This window comes from Danio rerio, chromosome 17, assembly GCF_049306965.1.
Source record: "Danio rerio strain Tuebingen ecotype United States chromosome 17, GRCz12tu, whole genome shotgun sequence".
Lineage (NCBI taxonomy): Eukaryota > Metazoa > Chordata > Actinopteri > Cypriniformes > Danionidae > Danio > Danio rerio.
Genome location: NC_133192.1, coordinates 18,390,914 through 18,412,002, shown reverse-complemented (window position 1 = coordinate 18,412,002; position 21,089 = coordinate 18,390,914). Strand labels below are relative to the sequence as shown.

Sequence of the window (21,089 nt, the reverse complement as noted above, 5' to 3'; positions counted from 1 at the left end):
ATTTTATTATATCCGATAATGTAATTCTTTAAATTATATTTCAATGTGGCTTAGGCTTATCAAGATATGACACTTGTTTTGAGTCTACAAAAGGTAATTTGTAAAGTGTTATGTCTTTCTGTTGTATTCATATGGTGTATTATCTGCAAAATAAATAACAAAAAGAAAGAAGCCGCTAGCAGCATCCACAGAGCTGTAAAGAGAGCGCTCTTTTGCTCGGTCTCTCACACACAACCTTTATGTCTGCTGTGTCTTTAATATGGTGTGTAGATTATTATGCGTTATTGAAACATCAAGGGGGACGCAGCAAAATCACTTATAAATTAAAATTGTATTATTCTATGCAACAGCCTTACATTTAAAACGGAAACATAAGGGCGATTTTAAGCAAAAAGACCTCAGCCTATAAGTCTAGATGTTTTCTTTTCCTTTTTATTTATTTGTTTATTTGTTTGGCGCATGTGTGCGATAGGAAAACTATAGTGTAATTACGGCAAGCCATCTTTCCCAGACTCGGGGCAAATTCCTTTCACTCCGTCCCGAAGCCCCAGCTGGCCCTCCTGCCATCCACTGCGTAAAACATATGCTGGATAAGTTGACGGTTCATTCCGCTGTGGCGATCACAGACTAATAAAGGGACTAAACCGAAAAGAAAATGAATGAAGAATGAATGAATAAATTAATAATAATAAAATAAAAATAAGGTAATAATAAACACAAATGCCGCGTAAGCGGCCTTTTTTTTTAGAGATGGTACATTTGAATTGCCTCTTCCCACTTCCCCCACCTCGAAATTGAAAGTTGCAACTCAATAGCAAAGATCATAGCCCATTAACACATCAACACATAGTCCATTTACACATCAACACAGTGCAAGTTTAGCGGAAGAATGTCAAATCAGAATCACGCAGATGAAGCACACCAGCTACTACTATGAAACTATTAAAATTGTTTTGTCATAAATTTGCTTATTTGCAGCAGCTTTTTTTCGCGCAACAGAAAAGCGGCGTTGGGAAGCCGTCAATGAATAAAAACAGGGTCAATAGTGAAAATCGGCTTTTCATTGTATCCCTATTACCTATATCAATGCATTGAAGGCCTTTTATGGTGTCATCTCGATAGAATAGCCTAAGTTATGAATAATTTAAAGAACAAAGTTATAAAAACTCACATTACATAAATAAACAATTAAAAATATGTTTAGGTTGTCTATTTAATTGCCCTCGTGATGATGGTGTGCTTTATCATTATGTGCGTTTTACTTATAACTAACCTGATTTAAACGATGGATCTGCGACAGAGAAACTAGGGGTTTTGGGGGACATGCATCACTATATCCTTTTTTTCCCCAAACTGTGCATAGTTCAGCTGCAAGTTACTGTACGTCTGTTTTTGGAAAAGCACCCCATGTCCGCTAGTGCCGCGCGCCTCTTTCTCTGGGCAAAAATGAGTTGATTTTTAAAATAATAAATATATAGATTAATTAAATTTTCAGCAAAAGAGACATTTATTTCATATTTCACTATGCATTTCATCTGATCTTTATAGCTTAATTAAACACATATTGTCAAAACCCACACATAGGCCTATTGTATGAAAATGAAAAGGGCATTTTTTGTTATTATTACACTACTATTTGTTATTTGTTGCCTAGGCTATTTTCACATTTGAGGTGCTTTATTGGCATGACAAGTAACTGTACATTCGTTTTGCCAAAGCAGTGCGCGTCTCACAAACAAGACAGTGCAAAAAGGGCAGTAGTGCAAACAAATATGAAAATAACATATAGGCTAATAAAAAAATTATTAATAAAAATAAAAATAGAATAAAAAATAAAAATATAATAATAAAAATAAAAATAGATTTTTGATAACATTAAACAGGATAAAGGTAATAATAGTAGCCTATTATCAAAAGTAAGTCCACATAAAGAGTTCCAGTATTTGTGTGTTGGAGACAGGAGCGGGTATTGTTGGGTGAACACACAGCAGCACACACACTCCCCCAGTAAGATGGGTTCTGTTCGACAGGGACTCAAAGTTGTTTTGTATGTGTTGGATTATCGGGTAGAATTTCTCCCGGATCTCGGAGTATTTAGTGCACTCGGGATATGCAGCTCCGTCTCAATCAGCTGCTGAGGGCACAGCCGCTTCTCCACCGGCAGCCATGTTTTTTTTTGTGCGGGCCCGTCTTTACGGCTAGCTGATGTCCGCTGCCCGCTTCTAACATGTTAGAAAATACTGCAAATCAAGCTGTCGGTATCTCCCCGCGGTTGAAATTGTTCGTTATTCCGAAAAAAAGAAGAAGAAATATCAGCGCGCAGTAGTTGCTTTCTAGATTATTTAGGCCTATATTCAGCTGTTTTAATCTTGCAATTCTGATAATTAGAGATAATGTCTGTTCAACTTGTCTGTCATTTATTTCTCATTTGCTACTTATTTTATTAATTTGTTGATGTTAATATACTACATAGTCTTGTATATGCATATCTAAAATCCTTTGGCATTCAAATTTGCTTTGAACTTGAAAGAGAGAAAGAATCGGATTTTACCTGTCAGAGCACATTGCATATGCTTTTTTTGAAATAACATTTATTTAACAAATATTTTAGCACATCGAAAGTAATTAAATTACCTGTCTTTTGATTAAAACCTTTATGCAAAAAGATCAGAAAAAAAGGCAATATGCGACACATGACATGCATCGCTCTCATGCCACGTTTTGAGGATAAATTCGCTTTTAGGTGCTGCTTTGAATAAAATAAAACTATTAAAAAGCACATTAAAGAATACTCATAAAATAAAACCTTGATAGAGGAGTATCTTATGAAAAAACACCAATTGACGGGCTCTGCTTTCGGTTTTAAAAGAATCAAGCAGCTTTAAAAATATAATTTGCTGAAGAGAAATGACAGGGAAAAAAAGATTGAACATATCGGGACTGTCAAAAGAACATTCCTCTTTGATATATTCTTTCGACTCCGACACATCAGCAAAGATTATGAATGACGGAGTGTCCTCCACTGCTTCAGTGGCGTGTCCCGCTGGTTATAAACGAGGAGGCGGAGAGAATGCGCTGCTTAGTTTCGGCTCGATATATTTAAATAAAAACTAACAACGAGCTGCTTATAACGCTCAAAAAGTTAAACTCAAATGCACAACCCTTGTTGGTTGCACCTGCAGGATGCACAATGAACCTAACGCGCCATAATTTTAATTCTATATTCGTGAAGAATGAGCCAACCGCATATGCTTAGTCAGTCCTGTTGGTCGGGACTCTGCTTTATAACTTATTAGTTTATTACAATAATCACACTTAGCTTTGCCATTGTTCTTCACATATAGCCACTCAACACATCTTGCGGTCCATCTTTAATGTTTAGATTATTGAAGGTGCTATTGACGTTTTGAGAAAAAAATTAATAGTACTGAAACTAAATTATTAAAAATAAACTTGCGGGACAAGGCAAGCACATATCTTAGCCGTTTGTTCACACTCTGCCTGTATTAACATAAATGCTGTATTTTAATATAGCTTATTTTGATTAATTAGCTTTAACTGACAGCCTTTTCTTCTTTTTCCGCGGTTATGCGGCATTATATTTCACACGCATATGCAAGGTGACTGAATATGAAAATAAAATACAAAACATACTGAGCCATTAAGTAAAAAAACAAAACAAAACAACAGTTATACTTTAAAGCAGAACATTGACGTTTTGAAACAAAAAAACGGAACTGAAACTAAATTATTAAAAATAAACCTGCCAGACTTAATTTATGTAATATTTTCATTATTCATTTATTTTCATTATTCGTTTATTATTATGTACTATAATTGAAACATAAAATGAGATCGTAAATATAATCAACAACGAAAATGTAAATAAAAACGTAAATTAAAAATATAAATGAACATGTCTAGTCTTAGTTCTATCAAAATAGCAAACACTACATCTCTCTATATTTAGACTAAAAGACTGCTTTATTTATTTATTTATTTATTTATTTATTTATTTATTTATTTAAGACTAATTATTTGTACTGAATGTTTGTGCTTTCATTTTAGTTGTCTTTCATTTCTTCAATTCTATTTCCAAAACGAATCCTCTTTGCACTTAATAAGTTTACAATAAACCAGGTAAAAAAAAAATTAAATGTAAGTTGAGGTGATCGTAAGTTCACAACTGTGAGGTGATGTGCTCTATCGGCAGGATAATCTATATTATTTTGCTGTTTTTCATATGCGCACGTTTAAGATTTGAGATTATAACATTGCCATGATAGTCAAAGAAATCAAAACATTATTTTCACCCCAACGCAATTTAATCGGGCACTGAAGGCTAATAACTTAATTCTTATATTAGCTTTTTGACTTCTCACCATGTATCTTTTCTACAGCATAGTATAGTGTAAGAGCATGTCTATTACCAGAAAAACTAAATTAAAATTATATTTTAATTGAACACATCACATCACATACAGTAAGCTACGCCTACAGAACAGTCTGTTTAGCATTGTGAAAAGGCAAAGCTGAATATCTGTGGTTAAAGTGCCACCCAGCGGTCAAATGCTGCTGGCGCATCAAGCACCGCCGTCGCCGCGGCATGAATGGCGGTACAAGGAACACATTGAAGTAGTAACATCTGTACTTGTAAAATTTAGGTAAACTATCCCTTTAATCACTCACCTTTATGTTAAGTTCAGCCAAGAACGGTTCCAAAAGTTATGTAAAACAAAAACAAAAGCCAAAAAAAAAAAAAAAAAAAATGAACAATTAAATAACATTGTGTAAAAATGCGGTAAAATTTGAAAACAGGGTAAATATTAGGGTGCTTGTCTTTTTCTGGATTGCATTTCAAAACATTGCACTGCATTTCGTTTAGGTTTAGGGAAGTGGGTGGGCACTGGTCAATCGGTGGTTATTAAAACACTATCAGTTGAGTTTAGGGAAGGAGTAGGGTGTGGGGGATCGGTTGGTTGGTCGGTCAGTCAGTCAATCAGTCAGTCAGTCAGTTGACAGCAGCCTCTGGTGGATTTATGTGAGAAGAGCAGTCCCAAATGACACTCGCAATACAAATTTGAGATGTTAAAACGTATACACAGCGGCCTCTTGTGGATTCGCAAAAACAAAAACTGTCAAAAACATAGCTCCTGGGACGTATTTGCCGCCCTCCAGAAATGTATGTGGTTATGTTTTTAGAATAAGTCTGGGTTGGTTTTAAACCTATAAGAATATGCACAAAAAAAAAAAAAAAAAAACAACAACAAAAAAAAAAACAGGTACCACTTTACAGTAAGGTTGTATTAGTTAATGCATTTATTAAGATACAAGAAACAATGATCAAAAAATGTATTAAAGTATTTGTTTATGTTATTTAATGAAATTAAAATTTTTGAAATAATAATATTTGAAATAACTATTGTTAACAAGCATGAATTAATTATGTCAATAATTCATTAGTAAATATTGAGCTATATACATTTTATAGAAGTAGTGTTCATTATTAGTTCATGTTAGTAAATACATTAACTAATGAAACTATATTGTAAAGTGTGACCAAAAACAAAAGTCAGTTATCAGTAATTCCAGTCATTTTATCGCCATCAATTTTAAAGCACATATATTTAGGTCATTTTATTTTCTGTCCTGGTACGTCCACAATAGTTGTGTAACTTCTGTTAAATAAGCAGTCATTTCCTCTGATTAAAATCAAACTAAGGCCAGCAGTGCTGGCAGGAGCACAGCCTTAACACTGAATCTGTGCTTATACATGTGATGCAAAACAAAAAATGTATATGGCTAAACGAGGACTTCATTTTAGCAGAACCCCTCTATAATGATGTTTCAGCCAGGCCCGTGATCCAGGTCTCCTAATACAGCTCTAGGCAACTTAGCAGATGCCACAGAGAGCTAAACACACTCATCTGTGCCCGATTGTGACTGCTGATCCCAAAGCTGTCGACCAAGATGGTGCATGTCCTCCAGGTGGCTCCAGAGTAGGACTGCTTACTGCTAACTCGCATCTCATTTCAGTCGCTGGAGTTGCCGAGTGAATTTTTATGCATGTCATTATGAAAACACAGCCTTCGTTTGCAGTGGAAAAGTTTCGCATTGCACACATCATTTCAAACTGCTTCAAAAAAGTCTCGATAACACTTCAGTTTGGGAACCAATTCTCACTTTTAATTACTGGCTTATTAGAAGATCAGAATATTTGTGGTTTCTTGTTGATGATTAGTGCCTAATATTGGATTTGCATATTTAAAATTCCTTAATTCTACCATGCACATACCTAAACTTAACAGCACCTTTGAAATTATTAATAAAGTGTTACATTTAACGATCCATTGATTTTAATTTCTGTTGGCTGATTTCCATTTTCTGTTAATCTGATAACAATTTCCAAGTTTTTTCCTCAACACATATACATTCAAAGCTGTTGTAGTTTTCATCTAAAAACATACACCTGTGACTGTTGCTTAGCAACCATTCCACTATCAGTACTAAGTCAAAGACACATTTTGTTTCCTTTGTTTTATGTTGTGAAATGAATGTGGAATAACCATTTAATGAAAGCTGGAATGCCTTTGAAACAGCTTTCGCTGATTAAATTAACACGTATATAATATTCTGCTGACTTTTTGAGACTTTATGAAGCACAAATTTAAAGCGATCAAACTATGGTAGTACATCCTTAGTATTTTTTTTTTTTTAAAGTTGGTGGCATTGAATTTCTTCTTAATTGCAATTTTAATATTGGTAAGCTTCCCACTAAAATTTCTAATTTTCACAAACAGACATTTTTATCATGGATGATCATATACAAACACAATATTTCCCCTTACAAATGCTTAATTTGCAATAATAAATATACTACACACCAAAATAAATCTTTTTTTAAATTAATTGGTTTAGAAAAATATATATTTTGCTGGTTTCACAACTTTTTAAACAGTAATGGCCATTTGCTTACCAGTTTAGAGTTTCTAGAAAATTTTTCTCTTTATATACCTGTCAAAGAGTATATGTTGGTAATTAATGGTATTCCCTCAGAGCTTAAGCAATTATTAGAAAATGATATAGTTCAAAATACAAATTTAGATTTTAGTCTTAAATTGGAAGGTACAAATATAAAAGAAACACATTTTGATAATAATCATCTTAGAACGATTTGCCGAATTGTCAGTGTTCCTTCAGCCATTGGTTTTTGGAAATCACAATTTTAAGATGTCAACTAGAACGATACTTTTAAGATTTACAGATGTTTTTTGTGTTACAAATAAAATTAGAGAGGTTTCATTTAAAATTGTATTTATCCTGTAAAACAGGTAATTGCAAAATTTTGTAAAGATATTGATTTAAACTGTTTTCTGTAATGATAAATAAGAGAGTATTGTTCATTTATTTTATGATTATATTTATACACAATTATTTTGGTGTGATCTTTTCTTTTTTGTTAAACATAGTATGAATATCTCATTGGAATTTAAAGAAAGTGATGTTTTATTTTTTATGAGAATACAGTTGATTTTAAAATTTGGTATATTGTTAATTTTTTCATTATATATGGATTTTTTTATTCATAAATGTAAATGGACAGTGAAAAAAATAATAATTATACTCACTTTAAAATAGAAATAGGTCATTACCTATGTAAGATAAAAGAAGCCAAAAATACCAAAGCAAAAAAAGAAAAAAAAAACGGAAAAAAAAAACTTATAATTATCTTAAAGCGTTAAATCTTCTCTTTGAATAATTTTTTTCTTTACTTTTTATATTGTATTAATTTTGATATCAATATAATGTTGTTATAGCCCTTGTATGTTCTGTGTTCTAAAATTGCAAAAAATCTAAACATCAGTTTTGATGACACTGCACACATAATATTGTCGTAAGGTCTTATCCATAAAATCATTCTATATCTTTATGCAAAATAGATGTTTATAGTTAATAGTTAGTTAAAGGTGTAGTAGGTGATCTGCCAAAATGCTAACCGCATAATATCATTGTAAAGCAGTCTTTAAAAAAAAAAAAACAACAACTTTATAGTACTTTATAATAGTACAATTCTGAACAAAAAACTGTATTATATCTAACACGTTTTCAGTTGTGTAGCAAGCAAAACTTATCATAATGTGCAATATTTCAAGCATGTAAGTATTGCTGGTCTCACTCTCTCACCCGCTTTGTCCTAAAGCGACTACTATTACACGTATTACTAAGCCATGCTTACATGTTATTTCAGACTAAATATTCAAAGTAGCACTTTAAATTACATAAGGAGCGCGTCACAGGTTATCATTGTTCAAAAATGAACCAATATGAATGTAAAACCTCAATAAACTAAAAAAAAAACATTAATCTTTTGTTGGAAGAATTCAGTGGCTGAACAATACTTCCGTGCATATAACCCATTCATAAAACAACACAATCTACATAAGCTTTGCATGACTAAAAGAGTTTTAAAATGTATCATTACCTGTCTAAAAGAAATACTTCAGCCATGGTGTCATCCTTCCTCCAGTGTGCAAAAATAACTTGTATAATAATAACTTATATATAATTGATTCAGGATTTTAAAAAGTTTTGATTCAGCATTTGTTTTTACCACTCTCTCTCTCTCCCGTATACAATTGGCGGATCTGCGTGAACGGCTGCATACATGTACAAATCTACATTTGACAGACAGTTTGGGCTACTTATCAGATTTATGGGAATTGTCGGCTCGACAAATCTTAATTGGATGAAAATTTTATCTTATGCCTTACCCAGAATATAAAAATACATATAAATACATTTATATTATTTACATGAATCATTACTATTGGAATGTAAAGAAACTTTTTAACTAGCTCAACAAAAATGTTTCTGAAGACAATCACCTACTGCACCTCAAATAGTGTGAGTTTTTCCTCAAAGTAAAGTGTAACCCAAGTCTCAAATTAGTAATCCGAGGGCAGACGCCGATTGTACAGACTCAGGTTTGTTGATGATGAATTTTCTTGTGCAAAATGGCAGATATTTTGCTCCCTCATCAGAAGCGTGGAGGCCACTCACCCGAGAGATGCCTCCGGCAAGGCAGAACTAGCTCTGAGGACCGAGTTTGCAGTTTAATGAAACGCAAAAGACACAGCAGATGAAGAAAAAGCAGTCCTTTTGATAAATGAGTACCTTTCCAGCTCGGAGGGCTTTTGCCCCCGTCTATCGTTTTCTCTGCGCCCATCTGTGGAATGAATATGAACTGATTATAGTCATGGAAGATTTAAACTAAACGCTTCTTCATTTACAAAGCCCCAAATGTTAAGAGAGTCTTTCACCAGAATAATATCAATGGAGAGCTGATTTGCTGTTGCGGTTTGTAATTCCAATGCCGCTATTTACTGTCTGTGAAAAGCAGCCCCGGCTAAAGATTCAAAACATTCTGGGCGCTTTCAAAATAAGCTGTGTTCTCGCATTCGATTGCCTGCTAATTGCATTTATCATTGGTGTTTTGAGGTTGCTATACTGTGTAGACGTAAGCAACATTTATGCTAAAAAGAAAACAGGTCATTCTGAAGTCAACTTGACCTTTATGTCACAACAAGGGATGGACGCCATGACTAATTTAATTGAAGTTTAAACCTTTATTTTATATATCGATTTGAAATACTGTAGCCCTCTTAATCTATGGATTAAGCAGTCAAATCTTGTACTGAATTCCTCGGAAAAATAGGTCATATAAATGCGATGAGCTTGTATTCCATTACAATCGTTGTACTTTGAAAAGGCTTAACGTTTGCCAAAGACAGTAAAGTATTTCCTAGTTTATTTATTTATTTTTGATTCTCTTTTCTGTCTATATTTTTTTAAAGACAATTTTAATGGACAGTTTTAAAAAAATCTCAATTCCTATTTTTATAGTGCTTTTACGATGTAGATTGTGTCAGAACTGCTTAACACAAATTGAAACAGCATCAGTCTAGTTTTCAGAGTTGAAGTTTAGTTTAGTTCAGTTCAGAGTGGTTTAAAGATTGAAGAGCAAATCCATCATGCGCAGCTCCACAAGTTTTAAACCAAGCAAGCCAGTGGTGACAGTGATGAGGAACAAACTTCACTAATTGATCAAAGTGAAGGAAAAAAACTTTAGAGAAACCAGCAACCCACGCTCATTCTGAAAACGTACCGCTATATATATTTCTGTAGAGCACCAAATATGTCAATGGAGGTACTTTTGTTTTGCAGTTTTTGTTTTGGGAAATCCACCAGAGGTTGGTGTATATAAGTTTTGAGATCTCAAATTTCTCTCACGGGTCATTCACGACTGACTGACTGACTGACTGATCGACTGACTCACATCGATTGTTGCTTGAATTTATACTTCTGCATACTGTTTGTGTTGCTTTACAATAACCCTTCCGAAATGTTAGCTGGCAGCGAATATGTTATATTTCTCTGTGCCAAGTTTCTTTGCTGTGTTTTGTTTTTTTCTGAACACTACCTTAATGTACAAGTAGTTAAAACTTGTTCATTCAGAGGCAAGAACTGGCGGACACAACAACTTTAATCACAAGGTAAACACAAATCAAGAATTTCCATCTAGAGCTCCTTCACAGGACTCAACACTTGTAAACACTCGCTTCATTGGGTTCACTTGGCTCTCGGCTTTACCCACACTCATCAGCCGACCAATCATAGAGCTCGCGTTACATGTTATTGCGACGTGTAGTTTAATTTTTTGAGAGGTGCGTGTCAGCACCGGCGGCAGCCACATATGGGGTATGCGACCGCGCAAAAGCTGCTCCTGACCATTGGTTTGCACTTGACGCAGAAGTATAAATCAGCCTTAAGCATAGATGCCGTTCAAATTAATGTGTAACACCAGATTAAAGATCCAAAATATGGCCTATTCAGTAAAAAATGCATTTTGAAGAGAGATTAAATCTGAGAATTAGTCTGATTTTACTTCCCCCAATGTAGTCTAGTTTAAATGAGTTGTGATTTTAGTAAAATTGTTTTTTAAATTATATTATTCTTGTAACTAGCATGTAGTATCTTTTTAAATCCAAGACTTGTTAACACTTTGTTTTTACAGGCTTGTTTTTGGGCACACAGCACAAGTGTTGTCAGTTTATTTCTGGTTTAATGCAGAAAGATGCAGATTTTTCATCATTCAATTATCACTTTTTTCATGTTTTCCTCTGCTCTTATGTAAGCCGGGGTTCACTGATCCAATCAGAGGTCTGGAGCTCTATTTTAGGAGACAGCGACAGATTCAGTCAGTCAGTCAGCAGGCCTTCTGGACTGCTCTCTTTCAGATGAAAGGAAATCCCAGAATAATCAAGGAGGAAGAAATAGGAGATTTTGTTCCAAAACATCGTTCATCATTTTGATTCTCTTGTGGTATAGGCAGTGTTTATTTATTGTATGATAGCTGTGTGTCATGTATTTCTAAAATCAGGACTTGTTTTTCTATTTTTGCTTTAAAGTTTAAATTCAGTTTAATGTTTACAATGATTTAGAAGACCTTATTTTGAGATTAAGGTTGTTCCATAATTCAAGTAACCAGTGGGTGTTAAAATGGATAGTTTATGGTGGAACAATACAAGAGGCAATTCAGAATTGGTTTGGTTTTATCATAATCAACTGTGATGTACTGATGTCGTTTCATATTAGCATCCTATGGCATTAGTGGTGAAATGCATGTGCTAGTAGCATACTAAGGAGGAGGATTAAAGAGGCAAGATCCGTGTGTAAGTAATTCAAAATGCACCAGCCCTTATAATGTTCATCTGGACACATATTGCTGCTCTTTTACTGACATTGAAAGTACAGTTGAACACAAGCTCCCCTATGTCACTGCCAACACAGGCTCATTGTAAAAACGTACTCCAATGAACATTTCTGGAGAACGTGAATTATGTAGCCAGAGCTATGTTTGGCTGCATTTCATCTTTAAAACGTACAATAATTCTTTTGCACTTTTACCAGTTTGCCCAGTAGCTCGGCGTTTACATCGGTGGGCTTGAGACGCAGAGAAGAGTTGACCACGACAAAAGGGTTCGAGTCCGGCAAAGAACAGTTCCAGTAAACAGATGAAACAAAAGGGAAACAATAAAATAAACAAGTAAAAACCAGAGTGAGAATGTGATAAGATCTGAAAACTGAAAATCAGATGGCTTTTCTGGATTTATTTTGAAAACACTGTTGGTTGCATTTAGGGAAGGGGGTGGATTGGAGTATTGGTCAAGAAATACATATATTTTTTATTTCAGCTGGTGAAATTAAATCTTTAGGTCATATATCTGACCATAGGTAATAAATGACAGCATTGTGTGCAACATTGTGTTATGCACTATGATATTGAAGTGAACCAAATCAATGACAAGATAATCTTTTTCGGCGATACGGTGGCACAGTGGGTATCGCTGATGCCTCACAGCAAGAAAGTTGCTAGTTCGAGTTCCGGCTGGGTCAGTTGGCATTTCTGTATGTTGTTTGCTTGTTCTCCCCTTGTTTGCATAGGTTTCCTTCTGGTGCCCCAGTTTCCCCCACAGTACAAAGACATGCGGTGTAGGTGAACTGAATAAGCTAAATTGGCCGTAGTGTACTTATGGGTGTGAATGCAGGAGTGTATGGGTGTTTCCTAGTGCTGGGTTGCAGCTGGAAGGGCATCCGCTGTGTAAAACATATGGCGGATAAGTTGGCGGTTCATTCCGCTGTGGGGACCTCTGATTAATCAAGGAAATAAGCCACAAAAAATATGAATGAATGATAATCATAATTAAACCAAACTATGTAAATCAGTGTAACTTCACACCCTAATTACTTGAAAATACTATAGTGATAACTTTCCTTGGGTTTATTCCTGCTGCACACCCGGCACTGACTCATGCAACCCCCAGTGCAGGGAAACACCTACAAATTATTCCATGATGCCTCATTATATAAATGCATTTAAATATATTTAAAAATACTTTTTTTTCATAAAAAAAATTTATAATAATAATAATAATAATAAAAATAATAATAATAACGTTGTATACATAATTTATTAATTTTGCAATAATGTAAAATATTAACAAACATAAACAAACAACCAAACAAATAAATAAATAAATAAATAAATAAATAAATAAATAAATAAATAAATAAATAAATAAATAAAAAAATAAAAATAAATAATCATTTAGGACTGCTAGTTAATAAACTTTCCAGGTTTAATGGTGGTCCTGTTCTTATATTATTTTTAAGTTTTAGCTGCTAAGAGACTTCAAAGGCTGTTTAGTTTGATTCAGCATTTTGATTTAGAAGTGATCTCATCAGAGTAAGTGATTTCTTTACATTGTAATCACTCCATTTCCACCTTTAAGCTGATTAGCAAACAAGTGAACATGAGAACCAGCCATAGTCTGATCAGCCAATCACAGTGACAGAGGCACTGCTTCATCTCACATGACATTTCGCTTCAGTAGCTCTATATGATTTTGTGTGTGTGTGTGTGTGTGCGTGTGTTTTATTTCGTGTCGTTTTTTTTAACAAGTGGGGAAAGCCCTACCTCCCTTACTTCCAGTACAAAACCACCCTGGTCGTTTAATAGTCTTTTTTGTGTTGTTTTTCTACTTTAATTCCCCCAACTGTCTGTCAGTGTTTCTTTCACTCGCTGTACCTCTTAATTTGCTCTTCCCTCCATAATACGAACAAGTTCATCTCCATGTGAGGCAGCAGCGATGGGTTTTCTGAGGGGATTTGTATCGGCATCCCCATTTTTCCACACTTCTACATCCAGACACACACACACACACACACACACACACACACACACGCACGCACATATGCACAATCAACACATCCTCTTCATCCCATTCTGTTTGCTTTGTTTCACCTGTACCGATTTCTCTCTCTCTATATCTCTCTCTCTCCCTCCTCCCTCTCTCTCAGTGTGCTTTCGTTCGCTCTCCCTCCCTCTCGCTCTCTCATTGCTTAGCAGAGCTGCTGAAAGTGCGTCAAGCCTCTGTCCAAATACAGACAGCCTGTGCAATACTAATCTCAGGAGGAAGAGAATCAGAAGAGTGTGTGAGTGTGAGTGTGTGCGAGACTGTATTTCAGCCCCAGCCTTTGTATTTCAACACCTTTGGAGCCCGAGAGCGGACGGTGCCGGGAAGAAGAGAGGAATCTGTTTCATACCAGAGTTTATCCTTTTGAAGAGACCGTGAAGAGACCCCCCCAAAAAAAAAGAAAAGAAAAGAAAGTCTTTTCTTCCGCCGGTTCCTTTGTGTGGGATGGACAGTGAATGAGTGGCAGGGTCGGGTCATGACCCTCTTTTCCGCCGGGTAATTGTCGCCTCTTCAGGTCTTGCGAGTGACTGGTCGCAGACGCTCCTGCTATCCATCTATTCGCTCAGCAGCTGTAAAGGGCTCTCGTCCTTAAGTGAGTGCATTTTCAGAGGGGTCGGTTGTGAGGGTGCTGCTGGAACGAGGAGCTCGGGACTCCTAGCATGGGGTTTTCTGCATCATGAGAGAACTCTCCTCTTTCGGTACTTCGCGCCTAGTGTCTAAGTGTGAGTCGGGTGTGCGTTATGCGTCCCAGCAGAGTGGCGGCGCCGTTTCGGGGCGGTCGCCAGGGATTGAGCCCATGGATGTGGTCTCTGACTTTGGGATGTATTGTGGGTTCGGTGTGGAGTTCCTCACCTGGCTTGGATAATTCAGTGGTCGCCGCTGGACCTCCTGGGGTGGCAACTTCATACACCCATCCTGAACACCCGGTCCACAACCCTCGGCACCACGCTTCACCCATTTCCATATACCGCTCTCCAGCGTTTCTTAGAAGCGGACATGGTGAGTTTGCATGGAGTTGTACCATTTGAGAAGACTTGCTTGCTGTTAATTGCGATAGGGGAATAATAATTGGGATTTCGTTTATTGAGGGGAAGATTGTGTCAGATGTTCTCAATAGCGTTTATCCAGCTTGGTATCTGTGCTCGGAGTTTAATTAAAGACGGGAAGATAGCGCATCGGAGGGGCTATAATAAGTCTGGCTTTAGATTGGAATTTTGGAACAAGGGGGATCTGATAAGTGTTGAGCTATTTTGTGGTTACGGAGAGAGGAGTTCTGTCTCCCAAGGCACACAGGCAATTACCCTATTAAAGTCTAAAGCGAGCAGCCGAAACTGTGCTGTGGTGTGATTGCTCTTTTGCTGTGGCTCAGTGTCAACAAATCTAAGGTAGAGCTTGGATTGCAGTGGTTTTAAAAAACAAAATAAATCATTAGAAAAGTTGCCAGGTGTGTTTTATGTGCCCAATGAGAAGATGAACTTTGAGCGAAAACGTGTAGATGTAAAGGCTGACCTGTATTTACGTTACTATTTCCCTGTAATCGCATTATTTGAATGGGGATGATGTTATTTGCTTTGTCATATTCAAATATCTTGAAGGGTGTATGTGTTTGGGTTGTGGACTCGCCAAATTGCGAAGGACACTGGTGGGGCGATGCAGCGATTAATTTCCAGCTTACCTTTGCGCTCTGTCAGTACACGGCAACTGGGAATAGCAGTCTTAATTCAGCCTTGAAGCTGTTAGCTCATTAGGGGAAAAAAGGGGTTTGATTGCAGTAATGCATTTATTTGGACTGTAGCAGAGCGGCTTTTCTCACCTCAGCGGCTTTGTACTTACAAATCACATTTATTCTGCTCACGCCATGCGTTTTCCTTTACCCTTAGACTTTTTTATTTTTAGACGGATTTCTCTTGTAAGCCGTGTGTGGGTGTTCAAGGAGTTCATCAAGCACATTAACAATCTCTCTGTCTAATTAAATCAATAGGTACAAGTTTTCATTTTTTTTTTCAATCAGGCTAATTTACATGAAAGAAAACAGGAAATGATTTCTTGAGTGGTTGGTTCTTAGTAATTGGTAAGAATATTGTTGAAGTTTTTTGTTTGTTTGTTTTGTTTTTGTGTTCTTGGCTATGCAGACCATTTTTATATTTGTAAAGGTCTGATGACATTTTACATTTTAACTGAAATATTGTCATTTACAACATTTTATTATTATTACAACAAATAATTACATTCCATTAAGTATTGATTTCTAAATGGACTTAATTTAATACATAATTGTTTGTTTTTTGCAAAAAAGAAAGCTCTGTATGAGCTGGATATTTTTTATATTTGGCAGAAAAGTTATTAATAGTACAAAAACTGATAGTTTTACTCAAACACATAACTATAAGTGATAAATTCTAGTGAAATAAGTCTCTCTATTTATAATTAATATACATTTTCTACTTTTTATGAAAAGCAACAGAAATTTTATTTATTTATTTATTTAATTATTTATATATTTATTTATTTATTTATTTATTCATTCATTTATTTATTAATGTTTATTTATTATTTAATTACATTTTATATTATTTAATTATTGTAAACAAAATAATTTGTATTTATTTTAATATTAATAAAAAAAAATTATAGACCAGGTGTCAGATGTTCTCAAGTGTGTTTATCCAGCTTGATATTAAAAAATTAATTAATTTTTTTTTAAATATTATTTTGAGCATTTATTTATTTATAGACCACATTCAAATTTTAACTGAAATATCATCATTTACAACATTTTTTATTTATTATTACAACAAATTAAGACATTGCATTAAGTTTTGATTTATTATTGAACTCTTTAAAAAATTTATTATTGTAAATACATTTAAATCAGTTATTAGTTGTAAGTCCTGAATGATTTAATTTTTTTTTTTTAATTTGGCAAAAAATAACTAAAACCATGTTTTACTCAACCACATACCTTAAATCATAAATTCTAGCAAAATAATTATCTTTATTTATAATTAATTTACATTTTCCACTTTTCATGTCTGCATAAAAAACAACAATGTTTTATTTATTTTATTATATATATTTTTTTATTTTATTTATGTGTTATATTATATTATTTATTTATTTATTTAATTTTATTTATCAGTCACGCTACGTGTCAGATGTTCTCAATAGTGTTTATCCGGCTTTGTATTAAAAAAATCCATTCATTTATTTTCATATTAATTTTAACATTTGTTTATTTATAGAACACATTCTGCTGCAACTAAACAAACTAACTTTACTTCTCTTTTATTAGCATAAATATATTCAATATATTTACAGATGCATTCATTCATTCTTCACATCAGCATTCTGCCTTTCCCAATGCATACTGGACCTCCAGATTTGATTAAATTACTGTGGTTTTGGTCAATTCGAATGTAGCCCTCGAAGACACTCTCTCTCTCTCTCTCTCTCTCTCTTACTATCCCTCTCCACGCTCAATGAGGGCCCCTGGGGCAATGATGCCTCGGTAGAGATATAGATGAAAAGAGCACTCTCTCATTCTCAATGTTTACACATGTAAGCAGAATCTCCGGATTAAGTCTCTACATCATTAGTTCTGCTATTATTTATTTATCATTTGATTTCGGCATTCGTCGTGCAGCGTCTGCACCTTGCTCTGCTGAATTCATTGCGAGCTGCACAAACTCAGCGGTTAGATTTCTATTTGCTCGGACATATAGCCTGCAGTGGAAGAGGTCTAAGTTGAAGGCTCTCCAGCTGTCGAAAGAGCCGTCTGGAGAGTTAGATACTGTATAGAGGAGATGTGGACTGTAATGACAGGGGAAAGAAGCATCCAGGTGAAGACTCTTAGAGGAAGCTCTGCTAAGCCAGCACACTTTCTCTGCAAAGCCCCACGAGCTTGAGACGAGAGCATGACAGGCAGAACAGAGTGGATTTCCCCCCCACTTCTTTACCATGGTAGTGTGTGTACGTGTGTGTGTGTGTGTGTGTGTGAGTGCATAGTGTGATCATGCCTATGTACTAATGCAATTGTAAATATTCAGGAAACTGATGTAGAGCATCATAGAGCGGATGTTTGTAAGAAAGTATTGGGTTTGGGAGTTATCATATGGTTAATTGGAATTTTTTGGTTTGTTTTCAGACGTAAGTTTAGCACACACTTAGTGTGAGTGTAAGAGAAAAGTAAATATTTATTTAATTTAATAAATTAAATATTTTATTTATTTATTTGTTTGTTTGTTTGTTTGTTTATTAATCACTAATTCACTATTTATTTATTTATTTATTTATTTATTTATTTATTTATTTATTTATTTATTTATTTATTTATTTATTTATTCATTCATTCTTTAATTTATTCATTCATTCATTTATTCATTCATTCATTCATGCATTGATTCATTCATTCATGTATACCAAGCAAATCGCTGACAGTTGAAGTTAATTTAATTAATTAACATCCAGTCACTCTTAGACAAATTTAACTTCACCCCTTTTATCTGCCTTCCCAGAAACTTTCATTTGTAATTGCAATGATTGGCAGTCATTATTATTCCAATAAAAGAAGCCAAGTTTAATATGTCTAATGACAATGCCCTCAAATTTCCATCCACTTACAGCTTTTTAATCTGAAAAGTGGTCGTTTTGAACAGTGTAATGAACATTGTAATTCTGACCTGTACATTTTAAAACATTGGTGCCAAATGGGTAACACCTAGTGGTTAGAAGGATATTATTATTATTTTTTATATAAAGTTGAAGTCAGAATTAATAGCTACCTGAATTATCAACACCCCGGTTTATTTTTTTCCAAAAATTTTTAAACACATTTCTAAACATAATAGTTTTAATAATTAATTTCTGATAACTGATTTATTGTATCTTTGCCTTGATGACAGTAAATAATATTTTACTAGACATTTTTCAAGAGACTTATATTCAGCTTGACATTTAAAGGCTTAACTAGGGTAATTAGGGTAATTGAGCAAGTCATTGTATAACAATGGTTTGTTTTTTAGACAATCAAATATAAATATTGCCTAAGGTGGCTAATAATATTGACCTTACAATGGTTAAAAAGTGATGCTTTTATTCTTGCAGAAATAAAACTAATAAAACTTTTTCCTGAATAAAAAAAAATATTATAAGAAGTACTGTGAAAAATTCCTTGTTCTGCTAAAACATAATGTAGGAAATGTATAATGATAAAAAAACAACAACAAGTGGTTAAATAATTATTATTAGCCTTCCTTTGATTTTTTTTTCTTTTTTTATTTATTACCCAAATGAAGTTTAACAGAGCAAGGAAATGTTCACTGATTGTCTGATAGTATTTTTATTTTTATTTTAGAGAAAGTCTTATTTGTTTTATTTCGGCTAAAATAAAAGCAGTTAATTAAAAAAAAAAAAAAAAAAAACATTGTAAGGTCAAAATTATTAGTCCCATTAAGCTATTTTTTAGGACAAAGCATCATTATACAATAACTTGCCTAATTACCCTATCCTGCCTAGTTAACCTACTTAACCTAGTTAAGCCTTTAAATGTCACTTTTCTAGTAAAAGATCTAGTAAAATATTATTCACTGTCATCATGGCAAAGATAAAATAAATTGGTTATTGACAATGTGTTATTAAAACTATTATGTTTAGAACTGTTATGTTCGAAAAAATTATTCTCTGTTAAATATATATATATATATATATATATATATATATATATATATATATATATATATATATATATATATATATATATATATATATATGACTATATACGAATAAACTCAGAGCTTTTGCTGAAAGACAAGCAATTCAACAAATTACAGTCTACTCTGAAAGCTGTTGAGCTCAGTGTCCGCCGCTGCTTTCAAACACATTGTTAGCAGTGGAAGTTTAATTAATTAACATCCAGTCACTCTTAAACAGACAAATTTAACTTCACTCCTCTTATCATCCTCGACAGAAACTTTGAATCATAATTGCAGTAATTGCCGGTCATTATAATCCCGATAAAAGAAGCCACGTTTAACACACCTATTGACAATGCGCCTCAATTCCCATTCACTTACAGCTCTTTAATCTGAAAAGCGGCCGTTTTGAACTCATTCTCTCCGCAAATTATCTCCTTTTATCACTCTTCAGAAAGTCCTGCTCTTTCATAATTCCAGCACTATACGTTTTGATTAACTGTCCGGCGCTCGCGCTGAATGGCAGCAGCTATCGAATGCCTCACGACGAGCATAATTGACTTTCAAGAGGAACAAGAGGAACATTTCTGTCCTCGTTCTTGCTTCTCCTCTACTTTCTGCTTGGCACGGCGGCCGTTTTACTGCGCTGCGATGGCATGCGAGGCCCTTGCTGTCGGGTTAATCGTGTTAAGGTTGTGTCGCTGGAGTCAGATGCCAGGTTTGGCAGCATATAAACACAGGCAGCTCCTGTATATGTGAAGACCCTGGGACTGAGTCTGCTGGGGGGCTGCGCTACATTACCAGACTGTCTCTCTGCTAACTGAAATGTGGATCAAAGGAAAGTTTAGACCTGTATCCTCGGGACAAGGATTAATGGAAACAGCAAGCATGGGGAGGAGTGTAAGATAACAGGATTTCACAAGGCCTGCGATGTTGCAGTAATTCGAGTGTGTGCAGGAGAGAATTGGAAGGCGGAAAAGAGGAAAAAAGAGAGGGACTCGGAATGGAGTTTTGAGACCTGCCATGATATGCACATGAGGATTTCTATGCTCATCTGCCAAAATTCTCTTTGCGTGTGCTGAGCCGCCATACATTTTTTATAGATTGGCTTTTATAGTTGCTGTGCCTTACTCCAATTTGGGCTAATTTTGCTAAACACCATATAGTGGGATATAAATATTATATCAAACATGACTCATAATTATTGCATGTGTCTTTTTAGATGTTATTCTGAAGTGTTGTCCCAATTAAAGTATTATTTTTATTTTTTGTAGTAATATGCTGTCAATATTTCTATATTAATTGCATTTGTTAGGTCTTTTTTAAATGTTGTCCCAGTTAAAGTTAGCATTTCATTTGTATTTTGATTATTTTACCTGGAGTAAAAATAAACGCATTTCAATAATTTGGAAATTTGATAGATTCCTAATTATTTTATTTATTTTGTATAGTGATGTATTTTAGGTATATTTATTTGAATTTAAATTTAATTTTCATCTCTCCATTTTTGCCTTATAAATATTGCACCAAATGTATTCTATTATGATACTTAATTGCATATGTGATGTTAATATGGTATAAC

The 21,089-nt window shown here is 34.4% G+C and overlaps 1 protein-coding gene across 28 annotated transcripts in view; it reads left to right on the top strand.

The window, feature by feature from the left end:
* The window catches only part of nrxn3a (neurexin 3a), a 546,951-nt gene that overhangs the window by 303,775 nt on the left and 222,087 nt on the right, over positions 1-21,089 (top strand). For 2 of the 28 annotated variants that reach the window (XM_021467203.3, XM_068214431.2), the window contains exon 1: positions 13,996-14,816. The exons of the other annotated variants lie outside the window; for them this stretch is intronic. In XM_021467203.3, coding sequence (XP_021322878.1) covers positions 14,558-14,816 — 259 coding nt within the window. In that variant the 5' untranslated portion in view covers positions 13,996-14,557. Of the gene's footprint in view, positions 1-13,995; positions 14,817-21,089 lie in introns of those variants that run through there. 28 annotated transcript variants of the gene reach the window in all.